The sequence below is a fragment of the Balaenoptera borealis genome (genome assembly GCF_965194805.1).
Source record: "Balaenoptera borealis genome assembly, chromosome: 8".
In the NCBI taxonomy this organism is placed as follows: domain Eukaryota; kingdom Metazoa; phylum Chordata; class Mammalia; order Artiodactyla; family Balaenopteridae; genus Balaenoptera; species Balaenoptera borealis.
The window spans coordinates 103,614,270-103,636,696 of NC_138865.1; the positions used below are offsets into that span (position 1 = coordinate 103,614,270).

Consider the following 22,427-nt stretch of genomic DNA (forward strand, 5'->3'; position numbering starts at 1 on the left):
TCCAGCGGGCCAAGCTCAAGTTGTGTGCCCAAGCCCGGCTACCATGGGGAAGAGGAAAGAGTATTTTCCCTTGTGGCTTCCATGGTGGGAGGAAGGGCCCTCACCCAATGGGAAATTCTCCAAAACCAGAAAGGAGCTGGGATGCAGAGAAGCCAATAAACGACCGGCGTGCACTACAGGGAGAGAGGCATGAGCGGAAATGATGGGATAAGGCCAGCAGGCAACTGTGACAGTGGTACCTAGTGCCTGGGTATCCCCGAGAATGGGCACGCCCGTCAGGGTCCCTGAGAAAAGTTTAACTAGAGGGCCTGTTTCCAAAGGGGTGGGCAGGCTGGAGGAGAACCACAAAGGCCAGCACGGTTCCCCAGGTCTAGTAGCAGCTGATGTGCAGAGACCACCCCTGGCCTGAAGGGGCAAGTGGGGGGGGGGTAGCAGTTGTGTGGAGACAGTCAATTGACAGGCACCGTAACTCCTCTGAGGGAAACTCTCCCACCATGATGGCCCGCCCGCCATGATGCTGTAGAGGTGGAGCTGGAAAAGGAGGCTCCCCGACTCACCCCCGCTCCGTCTCCATCAGTCTCTTCCCTTCCACGTCCCTGCGCTGCCCGCTGGAAGCTTGGGGGCGTGGGAGTCCATTGGTCTAATTCATAAAGGGTGGTCTTAAGGATACAGAGCACGGAGAGGGGAGCAGAGCGGATAGGGGAGGGGCAAAGGGGGGGACCAAACACCCTGGAAACGCACTTTCAGTGGAGAGCTACAGAGTGCATCCTGGAGGTGGAAGTGGGCTTGGACTTTGAGGGGGAGTAGAATTTCACAAGACCTTTCAAGATGGAGGAGGGTGCTTGAACAAAGCCACAGAGCCAGCCACTGAAAGATGTGTTTGAGGAATACCGAGCCCACACTTCTGACCAGAACTTGTGGAGTGTAGACAGTCTGAAACCCACTGTGGTGGTTTTGAATGCCATGGCCTCGGGCCTTCTGCCTACCCAGTCTCCATGTGGAGGCGTCTGCGATCTTCTGAAGGCCATGATTAAGGACTCTTGTTTGATGCGGCGTCTTCACCAAGAGACTTCGATTCTTGTGTGGCTTCTGGGGAATACCTTACCAGCTTAGTTACATCTCTCTCTCTCGGGAGGGGTTAAGTTGGGGCTCGGGGGCTCCCAAGTCAGCAGCCAGTAGGGGGTTAAGCCCCTCGCTTAAGGCTTGGTTGTTACAAGGAGCCAGTTTGTTTGCGTTTACACAGCAAGGCCAGTGTTGCTATGGCTGGATTGTAGGCAACAAGTCTTATGATCTGGAACAGCAAATTGTGTATATAACATGACAGCATTTATTAAAGCAAGATGAACTCAGCAGCAAAGGATCTGGCTGGAGCCATAAATTCCTCTGATCCTCGTTTCGGAGCCATCACATTCCATTTGAGTGAGGCCTATCAGCCCAAACATTTTCATTAAATAAGTCGATTTGTTGAAAATCCCCAAGAGAATGAACTGAGAATTGCAACGCCCACCACCATCCTTGTTTTAAAAGACAAATGTATAATGTGCGGCCCTGACTCACATTCTCTGAGTACAAACCGGTCTGCTTTTCTGGGCAGTGAGTTCCCTCCATCGCTAGATGTAGGCGGACCAGACTGGGTGACCCAGGCTTTCTTCCTTTTGGGGGACGTTGAGCAGGGGAGAAGGAGACATTCCTAACAGACTTTCTCTCTAAGATTTCGGGGTTGTAGGAGCCTGATGAAGGATTCAGGTAGCTTCCCACACCCCTCATTCTGCACCGCGGCACACGTACGCTCAGGGAAGGAGAGATTTTCACCAGAGGCTTGGGGGAGAGAAAGAACACTGGGGCCAGAAGGCCTGAGTTTAAATCCTAGTTCTATTATTAACTGGGTAAATAGCCACGGGCAAGTCATTCCATCCTATGACGCCCCCGAGTCCACCATATATCAAGTGATAGTAGCGATAGCCCATGCTTATGAGCGCTTGATATCTGCCAGGCACCATGCGAAGGGCCTCATGGGGATGATACTATTTATTTTCCACAAAAATGCTATGAAATTAAGAAGTCCGTGTATCCCCACTTTTCTGATGAGAAAACTGAGGCACAGAGAGGTTAGGGAGCTAAGGAATGGTGGAGCCAAGGCTTGAACAAAGGCAGTCTGCCTCTGGGGACCTTAACCCTTGCACGATAACAATTGTCACCTCATCTGTGTCATAGAACTTTTAGGAGACTGCATTAGAAAATGGGTATAAAAGTGTCTTTTAAAACGATTAACTGTTAGTCTTGGAAGTGTTGAGCAGGAAGCTGTATCTTAAGTTATAAGCTTTTCCCAAACTTATTCAGCTTTGTTCAAAAATGTTTTCCTCTCTCCCAGCCTGTAGTCTCCCTTTCCTTCTTCCCCTCCTGCTTGGCCATCATCCCTCCTTTCCTCTCCCTTCCAACATCCCTCCTTTGCTCAAACATATTGGTGGAATTTGGTGGCTTTGGTGGAATTCAGGCTCGACAATGAAAGGAAAACCAATGGCCAAATTTAAAAGTACTTGTGCTTTTATTAAACAAAAAAAATGATACAATCAGGTACTGTCCAGATGTGTTTTGGAAAGGAAGATCTCTTTAAAAATCCTTAGTTTACATCATCATCATCATTATTATATTAATAATATTAATCATATCCTTAAAAATCGAAACAGTATTGCTTTTCTGAAATGTAAAAAAAGGGACGGCTTCAAGACACACATTGAATCACTGCTAACAAAAATAATGATAATTAATTATACAGCTTTGTGTAAAATACAGCTGGTTCTAAAACAAACTACCACTGTACAGCCTACCCCGCTCTCATTCCCAGAGCCACCCAAGAGAAGGAAAATCATTGTCATGCTGTCACTGGAAGACTTTTGCTGAATCAAACAATGAAATGGAAACCTGTTGGACACTGTGGTCTTTGGTGTGAAGGAAGTCATCGCAGAGTGGGTGAGGCCAGCGCTGCTGCCGCCGGCCTGGGTGATCCGTGGTCAACTTTAGCTCCTGCCAGGTGCCCAGGTGTGGCTTAATGGTCAGACTGCTCACATTGATGCTTTGGTAATATTATTTTCGTTCTCTGGGCCCTACTCTTCTCTCCCCCAGTTGTCCCCAGAATTTATGCCCGTTTGCGCCTGCCTTCAAGGTTTCGGAAGTTGCTGGGTCTCAGCTTCATCTCAGCAAACTGGATTGAATACTCGTGGCCCTTCCAGTGGAACCAGTTAACACCCTGTGAAAAAGAGAAAAAGACAAGACCTTCAGATTGGTTTCCATCAGGCAGGGTGTTCACCGACCACTGCTGTTGAGTTGACGGAACAAGATGAGTTCCGTTTCAACTTGACCGTTTGGTAGTTCACAGCTGTCTCTTGCCGATCTGTTTATTGATCTGTGTAGTGAAAACTTTCAAAGGGGCTGGCTGAATCAGTCAGTTTTTTTACTTTAGGCAGAAGTCACCTGAGTTTGCACTGAGCTTTGATCTGCCATCTTGAAATAAAGTGGTGGCTGATGAAACTTGCCATCATTAGGATTAGGTGCTGCAGGAATTTGGATCATGATTGGAGCTTACAGAATTGAGTAGCTATATGCAGGGGTGTCTATACTTCACAGGATTCCTATGGAGTGTTTTAATAGGGGTTCCTATGGCACGGCACAAAGAGCATACATGGACACAAGTTTTGCAACCTGACATATAAGGTTAAATCTTAGTGCTCTTACTTGAGAGATAAATGAACAAGTTATCAAAACATTCTGGGCCTCAGTTTCATTATTTTTTTCTTAAGGCCCAATAATGCTAACCTTGGAAGGATGCTGTGAAGATTAAATGAGCCGGTAAAGGAGCTGCCACAGTGCTGGAAACATCATAGGTGCTCAGTAAATATTCTTCCCCAGTCTCAAGAAGGGAGAGATATTCTCGGAATTTTGGCCAAAGATTTTCCTCAAGAAAAGACTGTATTTGCTTCCGGGCCTCCTAGTTCCAGGTCTGACTCTTTAGCAAAGTCTACAGATGGTAGAATCTGCCCATGGAATCCCACAGACTCCTTGTTTTACTGGGGGTGGGGGGTCAGCTTCAGAGAGTTCTCCTATAAGGCCTCCACCCTGCACACTGACACTTCTTCTCTTTAAGCTTCATAGGGCTGGGAGGGAACATGTCCACAGAGAAGATAATGGCTGGTGAAATGAGGGAAAATATAGATGTTTTGTTTGATTCTAATTTTTTGACATTGATATTGGACAGTCTCTGTATCTGACAGGGGCATGGGATTTGAGAAGAGCTGACTCATTTTATGGGCAAATGTGTTTGTAATTACTCAGCTTGGTCCTTGTGCTGCCTTCCTCTGCCCTCATTCTCCCCTCTGATAGAGGTTCAGAGCTGGAAGCAAGCCCTCCTTGTACTGTGGTGGAGACTGAAGGCAGAGAGGGAAAGTGACTTCACAGAGGCCACACAGAGCCAGAGCTGGGACTGAACTCCCATAATTGTTCTGTGGCCTTTTATGTCATCTCCTTCTTCCAAAACTGGATGGAAAAAGAAGTTTCCTTTTGGCATGTAGCTTTTTCTCCCCCTCCCATAGGACTCTGTGTTACACTGGTGTTAGGGAACAAGGAGATAAAGGCAATACAGTAGCTCTCAGAGTGGATGTGTTATTGAGGCCACATGATAAGATGGAGAAAACACAGGACGGGTGTCCAGAGGTGTCCTTCAAGTATTCCCTCCTCTGTAAAGTAGGCATGAAAAGTCATGTCCTGATCCCCGTGCAGAGTAAAAGTGATGCACATGGGAGACAAGGCGAGAATGCTTTGAAAAGTGTCAGAAATTATGTCAAGGTAAGGTCTACATTTAAGGTCACGACAATCATTTGCTGGTAGTTAAATCAACATAAACACATGTATCAAAATCATTAATAGCAGAGAGCAGCAGGTAAAAACAAAAAACAAAAAAAACCCAACAACAAAAGTGTAAATAAGCAAGATGACGAGATGCTGCATCCCACCCGGGACCACCCATCAGAATTCCTGGGGCTGTTTGGTGTGATTTGTACCTTTGCCTTTTTACAAAGGGATCCCAGGGTGCAGACTGGGTAAGACTGGCCGAGGCCCAGCCCAGGGTGATCGGTCTGGGTGAATACCCATCCTTCCTCCCTGGAGCAGGGATGGCCGCTGAGAAGAACCATCGTGGTTAAGTAGCTGGGCCCGCTAGACTTTGCCCACTTTCCAGGTACCTGCTAGTTTGGGCAGGAATCAGTGTGAGATAGTGGTTGAATTTGGTTTTGCTCACTTATTTCCACGGGGAATCTAAAAAATCCGTTTCTATGATTGCAGAAATTGTGTCACAGCATCCTGTGTGGTGCAGGGAAATTTGGAGGGCTGGAAGATTTGGCTCTGCCTCCAGCTTTGCTCTGTGACCTCAGGGAAGTCACCTTTTTCTGGACCTCGATCTTAGGAATCAGAAAAGGAAGGGACTTAAAGTCTGTGGTCTTTGCTCTGAGATGTTCTTGGGGTGCTGGAGGTGCCTCTAGGCCAGGGTAGGGAGGCAGCACCCTGGGCCTGCATCACCCCTGGTTCACCTAGACGGCCTCCACTTTCACCTGTTTCCTTCTGGGGTTCAGACAAAGACTTAATGTGAGGAAAGCTTGCTATGTGTGGTGTCTCCCTGACCAGTGGTTCTCCTTGGGATCTTTGTGGGTTAAGACATGCTGTCTCTGTGGTCTTTCCTGGCCTGCGGTGCCATGGAGATTTCTCCCTGCTGTGAAGAACCCTGTTGTCTTAGACCTGAGGTCCTCCCTGCCTCCTGGCCTCAGCCCCGCCCGGGGCCTCGCAGTCTGCTCACCTGGCTGTGGCTCCTGTCCCCATATCTCCCCATCAGGTTGACGCGGTGGCAGTTCTTGTACCAGAAAGCCCCCTTGTAGGACAGGGCACAGTTGGTGATGGCCGAGTCTGTGTCCTTGTCAAAGGTGGAGAAGGATCTGCCGTTGTGGTAGGCCATGGAGTCACCTGGGAGAGAGAAAGCACAGACTGAGAGCCCAGCTGGAGCTCCTTGTGGGCTGTGAAGGGCAGCGCCAGGGTGATGACTGAAGGGCCCTGGGGTGGGCCGGCCTTGAACACTGGACCCCGAATTAGGATCCAGCGTGGGCCTGGATAGGACATGGGTGTCATTCCCGAGCCTCGTTTCTGATAGAAGCAGCATAAAGTGGTAGAAGGAGGGCTACAGGTGGCTTTGGAGGGTCCAGCTCCAGTCCCATCTCTTTCACTCTTAGCTGTGACCCTGAAACAGGTCAAGCCTCTTGCTGAACCTCAGTTTTCCCATCTGTAGAATGGAACTACACGTTGATTTGATCCACCTCAGAGGGCTTTTGGAGCAATGGATATGAAGGTGTACACTAAACAGGTAGTATGGTGTGCAAACGGTCATGATTGTTGCTATTTTTATGATTGTTTTTGCATTCACTTTACGTAAAGGAAATCAGAGAGTAAGGTGGAAAATTTGTATTTAATAATGGTGTGCTTTCCCCTCAAATGCAAGTATTGAGAGCCATACTTTAAAACAATTTTTTTCATGTATTTATTTATTTATTGTCTATTTATTCATTAACTCACATTCACTCACTTATTCACTCACCCATCTAATATTTATCAAGTTCTAGCATGAGTTTAGTCTTCCACTCTGCCATGCTGGTTTTCCAGAGCTATCCTGAGACAGTCTATCTTGAGTCTCAGCCTACAGAGCCATACTTATAATCAAACCTTTCGGGTTTTAGGTGTCACCGAATAGCTTGTATATCGTACAGTTATTTTTCAAAGTGTTTATGGGACCCGTTTTCCCTGATTCTTAGACAAAAAGTCCATGTATATATAGTGCTATATGGGAATCTAGTTTGTAATTGAATATATTGAATTTTAGGAGCATTTAAGTGCCATTTCTTTCTGTGTCCCCTCACTCCCAACCCTGGTCAATGCAGTGCAGAAAAATTTCAAGACATCAAGGCATTTTTATCCTGATATTTTGGAGCAAGTTGTCAGAGGGACTTGGGTGCCTTGGTAACTGATGAAGCTATCGAGAGCGTGAGGATGGCAGCTAGATATTGATGAAATAAGATGCTTTCCTGTGGAGGGGCTGGTTGCCATCAATACACACAGGAGGGTGTAGCTCCAAGGGTTAGCTCAGTGAAGGGGCATATCATGGCTCATTTTCTGTTGGAAATACAGAGAGAGATGGGTGGAGGCCACATTCCTGCCCCTCGGTGCCTTTGCTTGCCCTGTAACAATATCCTCCTTGCCTGAAGCCATTTCAACAAAAGAGGTATTTATGGCCAGGTAATAAAATGTCAGAATTCTTTGAGGGATGCAAGAATGAAAACAATTTTCGCCCCTGGGTCTCTCTCTTCTTTTCCACCAGACTGATCTCTAAAGAGCTCAGTCTTTCATTAGGTTGAGCCTGGCTTTTGGCAAATCTTATGTGGAAGCTTTTCCCATTATGGATGTATTCTTTCAGGGCTGAGAGGTTGGGAATGTGCTATAGCATCTGTCTCTTCTGTTTCAATAAACGTAACTGAAAACCACCCCAAAGTGGGCAGGGGGTGACATGGGGTGGTCACGGTCTTACACCTGATCCGCCTTGTTACCAAGAATACTCATCAGCAGCCAGGCTTGTACCGTGAGCCCACCATCCACAAGCTGTTGCATCTTGGGCAAATCGCCAAACTTCTCTGAGCCTCAGTTTCCTCATCTGTATAATAGCAATATCTCCTGGAGATATATATATATATATGTATATATATATTTTTTGGTGAGAACTAAAAGAGGGTAATGCATATGAAGTATCTGCAAAAGAAGCTGCTACCTAGTGGGCCTGAATGCATATTGTTTCCTTATTCGTTTCTCCTATAATGTGGTGCCAGAAAACCACACAAAGGCCATTTCAAGTCAAAGAAATCTTCAAAACCCAAACTAGGTTATGTACCAGTCAAGGAGTGAAGGACTGCTGGAGAGGTAGTGAGCTTCTGGTCATGGGGGTGTGCGGGCTGAGGCTGGACGGCCACGTGGCAGGAATGTCTTAGAAGGGATTCATCCAGCTGGGTGATGGAGTGGACTGTCTGCTACTCAAAGTACAGGCCACAGACCAGCAAAGCCACCAACAGTGGCATCATGTGGGCACTTATCAGAAATGCAGCATCTTGATTTCACCCCAGACATACTGTGTCAGCACACGAATAGGATCCCCCAGTGGGTCATATATATGTAATAAATTGAGAAGCACAGGAGTAGATGAGTATTAAGGCTCCCAAGAGACTGCTTTTTTCTCAGTCTGAAACGGATATCTAAACATGGATAAGAAAAAGACATATTTTGAGTGATGGTAGCTACAAGTCCATCCTGATTGTCCTAATTCCCAACCTACTCTATGTTCTGGTGACCAAAATATCTACCCAACCTTGTTCAACTGTAGTTCTGCTGATTGGCACCTAGTAGGGATTCAAATATTTGTCGATAAATAGATGGACCCATGAAGGAAGGAATGAGGAGTGGAGGAATTGGCTGAAAACCCGAGAAGGTTTTGCAGTTCCCTGGGCTCTGAGCATGGCTGTCCGTACCTGCCGTCCCGCTGTACCCCTCCACCTTCAGCCGGTAGCGAGTCCGGGCGTCTCCCACGCTGAACTTGTCGTAGACGGCGTAGGCTGACTGCCCGTGGTCCCGCAGGTCCACCCGGAGCTCGTACTGCCCTTGGGCTGTGATTTTGTTCAGGGTGTCCAGCCCTGTGGACGACAGGCAAGGGGTTGCCTAAGAAGCGCAGTGACCGAGACCCCTATTCCTACTCACCCCGTAAGAGCAGCGGCTGCGTGTGATCTAAAGAGGTTTGCGTCACGCCTGGGCTTACAGCTTGGTTTGCTCTTTGCTGCTGCAACACCAGGTGAGATATATACGGTTTCTGAGCCTCAGCTAAAATTGTGTTGACATCTTTGCCCTGCCAACCTCCTAATGTATTGTGAAGATACAGGAGATAAGGTGGAGCGCGTACCTTTTAAACTCTAAAGCTCCTTACAAGGGAAAGGCAATGGGTGATAGGGACGGACATTCCCCGGCCTGGGTGCTGGGACGTAGGACAGTGCCCTGTGCCGGTCGGTTGTGGCAGTGTGGGCTGCATGGATGGATGGATGATGGCATTGTCGTGTTGGCTTGGGAGAGTTCACATTGCAGCTCAACTCTTTCTTGGCTAGATTCCTACGGCCAGCAGCGTAACCTCTCTGAGGCTCTGTTTTCCCAGGTGCAAGATAGGAATTTTGTACCTTGTGGGGTGCTATGAGACTTAGAGGTTGTGGCCCTGAGGGACTTAGCATAGGACGGAAGCAGTGAATGACATCAGTGAGGATAATTCTCTAAATGGCCCAGTGATTGACTTGAGGCTAGGCTTATTCTTAAGGCCTGGCTGTTGGCTCTCCTTTGACTGGATTTTTATTTTTAATGACCCAGAGAATTTAAAGTCTTTCCATAGAGAATTTGATATCCTGTGTCAACCACCAGAGCTATTGTTTCCTCCTAACCCATTTCCTCTCCCACAGTTTGCTGTGGGTTAGGACAGATGACAAGGAGGACAGAAATGGACATTTGGGACACAAACACGCAGGCTGTATTACCAAGCCAGAATTCTTCTTTTAGGTCCCCAAATCCAGCAGTGTAGGCCTTCCAGTTTCGATAGAAATCCTCACGTCCATTTTTGCGTCTCAGGAACACCTATAAACATAACCAATGAATCTGGGTGCGCTTAAGCTATTGAAGGAAAGAGAAGACCTCTTTCTGAGAGGAAGAAACCGCCACTGCAGGAAAAGCACCCGCCCCCACCTCTGTCCTCACTAATTTGCCATGTGACTCAGGGCACGTCACCTCCCCTCTCTGAGTCTCAGTGTTCTCACCCGAAAAATACAGATTAGTAAGACTACCACCCAGCTTTGGGTGACTGTGATGTGCCAGTGTAGGTTGGTCACGTGTAACACATGCGCCCCTGTGGTGTGGGGTGCTGACAGCGGAGGAGGCAGTGCCTGTGGGGACAGGAGGTACACGGGAACTCAGCGAACCTTCGGCTCAACTTTGCTGCCCATCTAAAACTGCTCTAAGAAAGGAAGTTTAATAATTAAAAAAAATACTACCCAGCTCATATGGTAATGGGATGGAAATAGTTCGTGTAAAACTCTTCGCACAAGATGGCCAATGTTAATTAGTAAACATAAGGGGCTCGATGACCACGGTCATTTATAGATCACAGAGTTTTTTGAGGATCAAATGAGATAAGTTACGGGAAAACAGGGGAACTGGTTTTTATCCTCAGCTTCTTTCCCATTGCTTTGTTTAAGAGAGAATTCCTGAGTGTCTCCATGTGACAGGCTCTATCTTGGAGAACCTCATGCCCGTTAGTGTCAGAGGGCACGGGGAGGACCTCGGCCTCTCCTCTGCCCCCACCCCCCTGCTGGAGAGCTCTGGAGTCTGTCTCCATGATACTCACGATCCATCCACCCCCGTCAGAGGTCATGTCACAGAAGACTTCCTGCTTCTGGGTCTTGTCGTTGTTCAGATAAATGGTGTAGACGCCAGAGGTCGTGTCTCCATTCAGCATGGTTTGGGAGCAGTCCCTGGGGAATGGGTACAGGACTCCAGCTGCGGGATAAGGAGAGGGAGTGGCTCTCTCAGAGCAGGACTGGAGCAGGAGCTTTCAGGCTGCAGCTCAAGTGCTTACTGACTAGACGCCTATGGGCGAGCAACTCAACCTCTCTTGAGGCTCTGTTCTCTCATGCGCAAGATGGGGACTAAAGCTATTTTGCGGGGAGTGCGGTGAGGCTTAGAGGTTATGGATGAAGGGGACCCAGTTCAGTCTCTTACACTGATGGAAGCCCCCAGTGATATCAGCGGGAGGAGAGCTGAACCGCTGGGAGGGCCACGTGTCAGGTTGACCGCGATCGACCGGGAGCAGCCAGGCGGCAGCACCTAATGGGAGCACCGGGTGAACACCCAGTACTGGCCAGGACGGCTGGGTCTCTAGCACCCGGGGGGCGGCTCACTGTGGGTGAGGACACCCTGTCAGGCTGGATGCATCTCAGGCTATTCAGAGGATTCTGAAGCCAAAGACAAGGGTTCTAGTCCGGAACTTGCCACTGCCTTGCCTTCTGAGCCTGGGGATCTTACAGGGCTAACCCAAGAATGCCTGGGGAACCTCCACGTGTAATAATGTGGTGCAAAAATTTAAAACTCGATAGCAATGAATGGTCTTGGGGCTATGCTTAGCAGGTGGGCTTGAGAACTGACGGGTAGTAGCAGCTCTTTGTTCTGATCCGACCTCCTCACTGTACTTTACCTTCACCTGAGGTTGTATCATTAGCTGTTTTCTTGTCTGTTTCACAGCCCTAGTCTGAGAGCGTCTTTAGGGCACATTCATATTTTTTGTGCTCCTAGCACGTGCTGTGAGATCTGGCAAAGAGGTGCTTTTGCCTCTGCCCCTCCCTCAGCAGGTGTGTGTAGAGTGACCAGAGTGAAGTGCGAAGGGCAGGAGACAGCCCTGGGATACACTCCATTTACCCAGGTTCAGGGCTCTGCAAAGACCCCCTCCTCCCTTCCTCAGAGAATGATGCTTCCTCTTCACCAATTGTGCAGCTTGCCCATTTGCCACCTGCAGAGGAGATCTAGTGGCCCGGTGTGGAGGTGGTTCCCTGATCCTGGGACACCTGAACCCAGATCTGACTCTAACTCATGGTATAACCCTGAGCAGGTCATTTAGTTTCTGGGAGCCTCTGTTTTCCCACCAGAAAACTGGGCATGATAATCCTGGCCCAACGTACCAGCTTCGTGGGAGAACTGTTTGTGATTTTGAATATGAACAGGCTTTGTAAATGCCTGAAGGAGAACACTGAGCTTATAATGAGCCTCGACAATGGCTACCCACTGGGCTGGGAGTTCAAATACAATACAACGATTCTCACAAGGTCCTTATGAAGAAGGGATGGTTATTAACCCCGTTATACAGAGGAAGAAACTGAGGCTTGTAGAATGGCAGTAACTTTCCTTAGTCACACAGAGCAAGTGGTGGAGATGGGGAATGAATCCAGCTATTCTCACTGCTGGCCCTCCTTCCCTTTCACCACGAGGCCTGTAACCTCCTGCATCCACATTCCTCTGGCTTTTCCGGTAGTAGCAGGGAATTGATTCTTTTCAGAAATTTGATGGAAACATTTAAAGTAGCAGTTAGAGGAGAAGTGGAGGGTTGGTTCAGTCTCCTCCCGAGCCCCTTACTTGTGGTGAAGGTGGTCTTGATGATCTTGCTTCTCAGGGGCCCATTCAGTGCCTGGATCTTGGCCATGTAGTGGGTGGATGGACTCAGCTCTGCCAGGCTATAAGAGGTGGTGTCTGGATCCACAACAACTTCCTAAGGGCAGAAGAAAAATATAATAGCTTTTGGCCACATAAGTCCTCAGAGTACAGATGATGCATTCACTTATTCACCCATCCATTAATTTCTTCATTCAACAGGAATCCGCTGAGTCCCACTCTGTGCCAGGCTCCGTGCTCACTTCAGGGCTGCGGACACGGGGAGAGTGCAGCCTGAGCAAAGCTCCTGGGGCCAGAAGGGGCAGAGCAAATTCAAATAATATGAGGAGGCAACGACCTACCTCAGCCACACTTCAGTTAGGGGAGCAGTGGAAGAGGTGGCCAAAGACCAGATTACAAAGGGCCTTAAGTGCCAAGCTATGGAATTTGAAGTTTATCACGATAAGGAATGGAGGTTCCTGAAAGTTTTTTGAAAAAGGGAATGCCATGATCTCAGCTTAATCTGGTAGGAAGATGAATCACACAAAGGGCAAAGGTTTAGACTTTGAGACCAGTTAAGTCAGTGGTCCCTAATATGGCCCTTTTGCATAGATCTCTGGGCAGCTTTAAAATAAAACAATGCCTGGGCTTCATCCTAGAGTGACTGCATCATGAGAGCCAGAAGTGGGGCCTGACCAGGTGTCTCTTTAAGAAGCTCCCTGGATGATTCTGATGCATAGTCACTCAGGGGATCTCTTGAGTCAGGAGATGATTACGACTGCTCAGGAGGCACGGCGTGATGACCCAGCATGTCTCTTTTCTAGAACAGAGATGTCCAGGAGAGGCAGATGTGCACAGCTGCTGTAGACCTATTCTAACTACACCTGCTGTTTGTGACTGGTCCCTGTGCTGCTTGTCCAGACGAGGGGGATCGGTTTCAGTTCTGCAGGAGATCCTCTTTCTTTTCAAATCCTCTTTTGACCTTCCAGTGCCTGTGAAATCACCTTTTTAGCAGGTGACCTTGGTGTCAGGGATTGGAATTCAACCTGCAGTGCTAGCAAACCAAACACAACAGTGCTTTCTACCACCTTCAAACACAGCCCACTGGGTTTAGGCAGTAATGAATCAGTGTGGAGGCCCCTGGAAGGTTGTTTGGCATCCTCACAACTGGGAAGGTGAAGTTATCCTGATTTTTCCAATGCGGCAGGGTTTGAGGGGGTGGGGTGTTGGAGGTGTAAGTAGTTTCAAAGAAGCTAAAAGACTTGCACTCGCTCCATAATTTGTTGGTGGCAGAGGATGGTCTTGCATCCTGTCTCCTAACATACTGTCCAGGACTCTTTCCTCCTCTACCAGGTTGACTTTCTCGAGTGAAACAGATTAAGCTGGGGGCTGGACATGCAGGGAAGTAAACCCGGGTGAGTGCCTATTTGATACCAGTGACCCAGTGACCTTTGTGTGGCCCCCAGGTCTGGTCCTTGGGGAAGAATCAGGTACAAAGCTGGGTTCCTTGAATTACTTGGGGATAAAGTTACCTATCAGCTTTCTAAGCTGCTCTTCAAAGTTATTTTCTAGGCAATCAGGGTAGATCAAAATGAGACTGATGACTTCAGGTAAACAGTGAATCCTAGGATGCCTGACCAGGAAGGGCCCTTAGAGACCGGGGAGTTCAGTGCACTCATTTCACAGATGTGAACCCTGACACCCAGAGAAGGCGAGGGACTTGCCTCTCTTCACACAGTGAGTTAGTTCATTGTTATAGCGACTCCAAGAAGGACCGTAATGGTAACTAGAGATGTGTGTCCACTCCTGGTTAAACATGGCGTATTGAACAAGCCAGTTTATCTCTACTTGCTTCTGATACCCACTAAAATGAAAGTAAAAGTGATATAAAGTATAAACTCACAAGGATGAGGGAAATGGCAGAGGAGACAGTAGCAGGTACTTGATGTCACCAGAATCTTGATCAGTGGAAAGTGTGGAGTGGTGGAGTGACAGCTGAAGTGACAGAATGGAGAAAGCCAGGAGCTAACTAACTAGTGGGTGCAGCCACAATGCTGCAGAGCCCCGGCAAGTTCAGGAATGAAATGTATGCAAAAGCAGAGATGCCTTTGAAGGCCAGTGTGGGGCATGGCTGAACAAAGGTTTGTTTAAAACTTTGCATAATAAACAGATCCCCAGCTCCCTCCATCCCCCAACAGTCTGGGTGACTGTCCTTCCCGGCCCAGATGAAAGGCTGAGGTTTCCTCCCTGGAGAGGCTGAGCCAGAGAGGAGACTCTGGATTCAAGTCCATCAGGCCCAGCTGCAAGGGAGGCTCGGGTGCTGCACTGGAAACAGGAGAAGTGAAGGTGTGTACACAGTGGGAGCCCAGGCTCCTTCTCCAGCAAGGCTCCTGGCAGCCTGGTTCGAAGGAGGTGGAGGATCCTCCAAGGAGACTGATGAGCTCGAGAGAAATAGTTTACAGTCCTGATGCTTGGGAGTCCCCCAAGAAAATTGCTGGGTACTTGCCCAGTCACTCTACAGCGAGCGCCATAGTTGACAAGACCTGTCTGTGCAATTAGACCTCCCAATCGGCTATTTCATTCTTGGCTCCAGTACAAAAAGACCAACAGGCATTAGGTGGAAGTCTCCAACATGAAAGATGGAGACCCAAACCAAACCAAACCAAACAGCAGCAAACCAGAAAAGAGACCTTGGAGGAAACACTATGTAGGCTGTGGAAGAAAATACCAAGAACATATATTCTTAGAGATAAAGAGAAGAAGATAACAGGAGATGCAAATGATATGCTAGCAAAAGATCAATGTGCAGAAAATAAGTAAAAGATCTTGGAAATGTAAAGGATGGTGACCAAAATTAAAAAGTCAAAAACAAGTTTAGAAGGTAAAGGTTAGAAAATTTCTTTTGCTTGTGTGATGGTCTAAAGTTATTTCAAATTAAAAAGTAGAAGAAAAAAAATCATGGGTAGGGAATATAAATAAAAATTGCTGTAAACAGTTGATGTCATAAGAACATGGTGATATATATTTCATTATATAATGGAATGATGCCATCTGTGAGATATATGGCAAAGATGCAGAAGAAGCTTTTGGCCTTTGCTCAATAAAACATTTAAGGACAAAGAGTCCAGCTCCTAAAATGTCCTCAAGTCTTGTGAGCGGTGGTTCTTGACCTTGGCTGGCTGTCAAAACTGGAGTCTGGTTAAAATGAGACAGGGAGGCTGGGGCTTATGATTCAGAAGGTCTGGCATGGTGTCCAGTTCCTACTAATTTTTTCCCAGCTCCCCAGTTGCACTGGGATAGGAGAAACAACATCCAGATAATTCTTCCCTACTTGGAGGATCACGTAAATGTTTCAACCAGCAGTGGGGAGTTGTTTATATACTTCAAGATACCTTGATTGTACCGTCCACGGATTCAAACACCAATAGGTAACCAGTGACAGATGCCCGGGGAGGTCTCCAGGTGAGAACGGCAGTTTCCGACTGAACATCAGTAGCAGTGAAGTCTCTTGGAGAATCGAGGTCTGGAGAAGATAAGAATTTAATATCAAATAAGTCAGCAGGTGTAGGACAAAGTCCCCAGCTGGGTATCAGGAGGCCTGGGTTCAAGTCCTTTCCCTACCATTGACTTATATGACCTTGGCCAAAACCTTCACCATCTGTAAATGAAGAGGTTGAGCCAGATGACCTCCAAAGGCGTACATTCTCTGTGGTTCATCTCATCCCAAGGGCCACGTTTTCCTGAGCCCAACAGGATATTGACCGGCTTTAGTTGGATTTGGGAAGAAAGACACAGCCGTGAACGTAATTAGAACCCCCCTTGTTTCTGAAGAAGAGGACAGATGAATGATGGTATTGGCGCTCACCCCTACTCAGAGGACATTGCCTCTGTTTCTCTGCTTGCTGCAGTTTGTAAAAAGATCTCAATGTATAAAAACCCAATGGACATCTAGGAAAACTTGCCTTTAAAATCTTTCTCTTAAAAAGATTTCCCTGCCTAGAACATGGATCATTAAATACTGGGTTTAGGGTCAGCGGGGACTGGTTTTCCACTTAAAAAGCCCTCCTCTTAAAATCGTTTCCTAGTCCGTGGGGAGAGCAAGGTCATTTCAGTGCAAAAGGAAATGGTGTGTTTCTTAAGGTCTTGACTGAGTGGGCACCGGTGACTTTAGCTGATGCTGATGTCATCACATTGCAGGGAGCTGACTGGGGAAATAAGAGTTGGAGAGGGATACTGTTAAAGATAGAGGCTGTGGGTGGGCATCTTCCAGCTCTCGATGTCTTTGTACCTGTCATGAACTTGGTGGTGATAATTGAGCTCTTCTGGGGCCCTTTCTCTGCAAAGATCCTCAGCGTGTATTCCGTGGCAGGCTTGAGGTTGGTCAGCGCATACTCCACTGTGTTCCCGGACACCGTGCGGGTAATTTCTGGCTCTAAACAGGAAATATACACACCGTGGCAGTTACCAGTCCGCTGTCTGGGCCATCAGCGGACTTGGCCAAGAGCGCACACACCTTCTAACATAGAAACTTTCAGTGACCCTACAGAAAAGCAGGTTTGGTTTCTGACATGACTCACACTCCTGTCTCTCTCTCTTGAGCAATCACTTCATATACAAAGGATTTATCATATGGTACTGGAGTTTTCCAGGCACCCAGTCAGAAGGAAGGGGCCCTGGGGGTCAGGAGACTTTTGCACAGGGTGCCGCTGGGACAGCGTTGCAGCTGAGGCACAGGACCCAGTTACAGGAGAGCTGCGGGTAACATCTCCAAGGCTTGGGCTACTCACATTTAATTTGTCCCATTGCTTGCCCTCCCCTTTTCTTCACTTACTCTCATGTCCTTTTATTTGCCAAATGTCAAATCATTAGGCTGGGGGATCACAAAAATCAGGTGGCATAGACACACCAGAGCCTGATTACTGCCTCTCAGTCCCACTGGGTCAGGACCAACGGTGGACCCCAAACCATGGTGCCCAGGTATATGTGCTTACTTCTCAATCACAGGTGACCAGCTATCCTGGCTTGCCAAGGACTAAGAGGTTTCCCAGGGCATGGGACTTATAAGGCTAAAACTGGGAAGGTCCAGGGCAGAGTGGAATGAGCTGGTCACTCTGTTCATCAGTCACGAGCCCACGCCCCCAGCCTCACGCACACTTCTGGGCTCTAGGAAATTTCTACGCTTGCATCCACAATTTCCATGATTCCCACGAACTATACTCTGAGTTATTTTAAGTGAGACAACATCATCTCCCCTGACTTGGAAGAGTTTGCTCACAGGGAATATTTAAAAATAGAAAAGTAGAAAGAATAAACCCAAGCATCCCTCTAGCCCCACCCCATCTTTGCTCTGTCCTCGCAAGGAACTCTCGTAAGTGGTTGCCCGGGCTGAATTAAGATTTTCAGAGGCCCCAGCACAGCTTGTGGTGCCCTCTCATATTGTTACTGAAGGTAAAACAATACTGAACCATAAAATATGAAAAACTCACATATACTTTGAGATTAAAATAACAACATATTTTTTCTAGTCTAGCTCATGACAAAAGTATGGATTTGTTCACTGAAAAGGAATCTTTCTTTCTCTTCTCTCTTATTTGTATTTAATTTTACCTTCTGGTAGCCTTGATTTGCTGGTGCCCCAAACAAGTGTTTAATCTCCAACTGAGTAAATTAGCACAGATGGTTGCAAAGACAAGGAAAAATAATTTCTGATTTCTCAATCAGGTCTGCTCTAATAGGCCTCGTCTGTGGCATCCAAGAAGCCCGGGCTTCCCAGAGCTACCTGAAATAGTCTGTTTAAGATTTCAGATTCTGGACTCCTTCTTTGTAAGAGGTGAGAGCTGCTGCCTGGAGAGGGTGACTCACTCTGACGGCAGAGAGCCTAGCAGGAGAGGAGGAACAGGCTGGAGACGTACCCTCTGCTTTTCCTTAAATGGCCCGCTGGCCTCCCTTGATACAACCATGGTGCTGATGCTCTTTCACTTGACAACAAGCAGGGGATACGGGTAGGACCTCTCTTGCCACCGCCTGAACTGGTCCCTCCACCCCCACCCACCCAGCCCCAGTGCCAGCCTATGAGTCTGTTCTCAGGTGGCAGTCGAGAGCCACAGGGACATTGCTGGACTCTCCAGTCTACCCATGCATTTTTGCTACCATGGACCCAGTGTGGCACAAAGAAGGGAGAACGGGAAGAGTTTACAGCAGGACAGACACTCCTCAGGGTGGGGAGGGTCTTGGACACGACCTTACCTCTCTCCCCTGTGTAGGAGATGACATAATTGTCCACGGGGGCGATGGCCGGCTGCCACATGGCCAAGGCTTCTGAGTCGGTGATGTTGGCTGTCACCAGACCAGATGGGCCATCCAGAGCTGCAAGGAAAGATGGTAATGTGTTGGAGAGATGGGCAGTCATGGGGTAGGACATCAGACCACAGCTGCTCTGCTGTCTACACTGCTCCTGGACTCCAGTACTGGTGCGCGGCCTGTTAGGAACCGGGCCGTACAGCAGGAGGCGAGCGGTGGGCGAGTGAGCGAAGCTTCATCTGCCGCTCCCCATCGCTCCCATTACCACCTGAACCATTCCCCCCCTGCCCTGCCCCATCTGTGGAAAAATTGTTTTCCATGAAACCGGTCCCTGGTGCCAAAAATGTTGGGGACCGCTGAACTAGAGGATGTGTGTGAAATGTGTTAGGGGGCAGCACTCAGTAACTGCACTTGTTATTAACATGACTATTAAAGCTATTTGGAGTTTTCAATATGACTTCCAAATGACTTGTACCGAGAAGGGATGGATAGTCCCAGGGCCTTGGCCCTTTTAACTCACCACTGCTACAACCCAACATCCCTTTCTTAGAAACCAACCTAAATATGACTAGTTCCCGCTTTTGTTCACATTTGTGACACAATTACTCCAGGACGACAGCCCTGGGAGGATGGGGGGCGCGGCAGCCATCATCAGCTCATTTTACAGATGAGGTGTCTGGGCCCCAAGAGATGAAATGACTGGCCTGAGAGTCAGGAGGTGGTAGAGTGATTTGGGGCCCACCCCGTCCACTCTGAGGTCCTTCCTGTCTCATCTTTCACATACAGAATCTCCTTTAACGGATGAGGACAACAGGGCCTCTGGAGGAAACAGATCCAGACTTTGCAACCAGTTGCCATGGAGAACCCATGAATGAAAGATTTCTAGGGGGGAAACGAGGATCTGTGTGGCAGGGTGGGTAGAACTCTGGGTTCAGCCGGGAGGTTTTAATTGCATATTAGCAACCCTTTTAAGACTATTAGGATATTTTTAAAATTTCCTGTGAGGCCCATTCTTTAGATCCCTTAACGGATTAGGCTGGATAATTGCTCATATATCAAAGGATAAATTGTTTAGGAACATGGCTGCCTGAAGAGAAATTTTCCACTTCATTCTCCTTCAATGCAATTCATTATTTTTCCCTCCTTAGAGTGTGTTGTACAAATCAGGTTATAACAGGAAAATCATCCTTTAGTTTAGAAGAATACAGAGTTTGTATTCAGACTGACCTAAGTTCAAATTTGCTTCCAGCATTTACTAGTTATATGGACTTGCCCAAGGCATTTAATTTCCCCAGGTCTCAGTTGTTTCCTCTGTAAAATGGGAAGGATAATAGCTATGGGGTTTACATGTGAAGGGTTTAGTAACGGCCTGAAATACAGTAGCTGCCAGATCCAGAGTAGTTACTTTATAGTGTCTGTGTGAAGCACCTGCTTGCAAGGATCCTCACGCTGGTCCTGGCACTATCGGGGAAGGGAAGGAAGTGAATTAATGTGTACAGTCATTTTTTATATTTGCAGACGCTTTACATATACAGTTTCACGTGATTCTTACAGCTTCCTGCGAAGGAAGCAGAATTGCACCCATTTTACAGAGAAGGGAACTAGACCCTCGAGAAATTCACTGACAGCTCATGTATCTAGAAGTGGCAGAACGTGGGATTTCCACCAGGTCAGCATGACTCCCCAACTTGTGCCATTTTCCCCACAATACCCTGGGAAACAGTGGCCCAGGGAGGTTGAGGATGCAGCTCAAAAGAGGCTACAGACGGACCAGAAATGAGACCGTTGGTGTGCCAAATCCAGCCCACTTTCCCCGAGAATTTCCTAAATAAAAACTTTTCTCCTAGCTTCTGAATCATGAGAAATAATGCTGAAGGTGAGAAAAACACCTGTGGTGAGCGTCCCCGAGACAGGCTCGCTTTCTTCAAAGCCCTTCAGGGCGATGACGCTGACGAGGTACTCCACTCCAGGTAAGAGTCTCAGCAGCCTGGTCTGAGTCTTGGTCCCATCCACAGTTACCACTGAGGGTGTACCTAGAACACAGTAAAAGCAAGATGGGGGAAGGTGAACCTCACTGAAACTTATTCACAGTTGTCTCAAGAATGGGTGTATCCGATTTGGCAGTGAAACTATATCTTCATCCAACACCATTTTCTTGACTTCTCAGTTGCTCCTACACTCTGGCATAAGAGAAGAGGTTTTACTTTTTGTATAATGTTTTTTCCATCCATGAAGATGCCAAAAACTGAGCCAGGGGAGGAAAAAACATGAGGTCACAATGTGCTAAAAATGGCAAGTTTCCATTCAGTAGAGAACTGGCCATGTTGCACAAATTTTATTTACCTATTTTTCCCACAAAGAATATGGGAAGCTTGCTATGTAATGTATATCTGATATATTTAATCCATTGTATTAGCTAAAGAATATATAGACTCATCCCTTACTAGCAGAGATTCTACTGTTGAAGAAAATGGTCATGGTCAAGCTTGTACTCTTACATCTATGAAAAAGTCCAAAGTTTATATTTCTTAGAAATTGGGGGCTGGTGAGGAGCTTGTATATCAGCTGGCCAAACACCCCACAGAGATGCTACCACATTTCTCTGAAGAGGTTATCAACTATCATCTTTGTATACACTTCCACTAACGGGGAGCTCACTACCTCCCAGAATGTCTTTAGACATATTTGACTAGGCTCCCCCCCACCCCCTTGGTCTCTATTATAGCCCGTGTGCTCTGAACTAGAACTCCCAACTCTGCTAAGTCACAGCTTCCCAGACTATGAGCCTGGAAACAATCTTCGTAACATGACCCTTCACAAAATAGTTTCTTCCAAGGGTCTCATAGCACTTTACAAATGAAGTCTATCCGGATGGTCTCAAATATAAAGAAGTAGTTTTCTTTGGCCATGATGTTTGGGAGGATGGGATTATCAGGGTCTCTTCACTATTCCACCCAAACCCTCCAGATCCTTCCTCCTCCCTCTCCCCTCCCCAAGTGCCCTACCTCCTGCAGTGGGTACAGATGTAACCCGGAAGCTCTCCACCTGGGTAGTGGGTGCCTTCCAGCTGACAGTGGCTGAGTTTTCAGTGATGTCTGAGAAAACGATTTCCTTCGGGGAGCCCATGGCTGTCGAGGAAAGAGCACAGGAGAAACCCAGAAACGGTTAACTATCTTGCTCATCAGCAATGCTTCCCGAATTCCTGATCCATGAAAACTCAGTCCCTAGTTTATGTCCCAGCCAAGCCTTTGGGATGGAGAATGTGGTGACCTGTGATTAAGTTACAACTTGATGGGAACAGTTGTTCTTTCATTCAGGTACAGGGCCCGGAGCTGTAGAGCTGCCATTTGGTTTCATTCAAGAACGTTAGCACCATAGCTGACGTCTAAGGAAGTGAGGGTGAATGAGGGGTCTCACAGCTTGGAATACACCCTCCTTTAAGTTTTGATGTTTAGCATTTTTTCAAATCTTTGCTTTTTAGTTCCTTTTATTAAGTGATACCAAGACTTGACAATTGTACAGTTCTTTGCAATTTATAAGGATTAACCCTCATTTAGAAACCACTGAGGTGTGGTTGTAGCCATTTTACAGAGGACTAAACTGAGGCTAAGTTCTCCAGAGAACATTCTTGTGATATGACCTTCCTAAGTCCCAGGAGCAGGGCTGAGCACAGCCCTGGGATCTTGGAAATAATGTTCACGTGGAAACTGACCTCGACAAACCCATTCCCAGAACTGGATGGAGGTCCAGAGCCAGAGGAACCACCTCAGACCTTTCACCAAAGCAAACACCCCTTGGATATTGGGTCTACCTGGGGGAAAGCCATG

General features: G+C 47.5%; 1 protein-coding gene across 7 annotated transcripts in view; it reads right to left on the reverse strand.

Annotated features, from left to right (window-relative positions):
- Positions 1-2,522: 2,522 nt before the first annotated feature.
- The window catches only part of TNC (tenascin C), a 91,864-nt gene continuing 71,959 nt past the window's right edge, over positions 2,523-22,427 (reverse strand). For all 7 annotated transcript variants that reach the window (XM_082402177.1, XM_082402174.1, XM_082402178.1 and 4 more), the window contains 11 exons: positions 21,606-21,728; positions 20,490-20,633; positions 18,547-18,666; positions 16,589-16,732; positions 15,693-15,823; positions 12,286-12,418; positions 10,508-10,659; positions 9,645-9,741; positions 8,604-8,765; positions 5,843-6,006; positions 2,523-3,247 (listed from right to left, as the gene is read on the reverse strand). In XM_082402177.1, the coding sequence (XP_082258303.1) occupies positions 3,137-3,247; positions 5,843-6,006; positions 8,604-8,765; positions 9,645-9,741; positions 10,508-10,659; positions 12,286-12,418; positions 15,693-15,823; positions 16,589-16,732; positions 18,547-18,666; positions 20,490-20,633; positions 21,606-21,728 (1,481 nt within the window). In that variant the 3' untranslated portion in view covers positions 2,523-3,136. The remainder of the gene's footprint in view (positions 3,248-5,842; positions 6,007-8,603; positions 8,766-9,644; positions 9,742-10,507; positions 10,660-12,285; positions 12,419-15,692; positions 15,824-16,588; positions 16,733-18,546; positions 18,667-20,489; positions 20,634-21,605; positions 21,729-22,427) is intronic.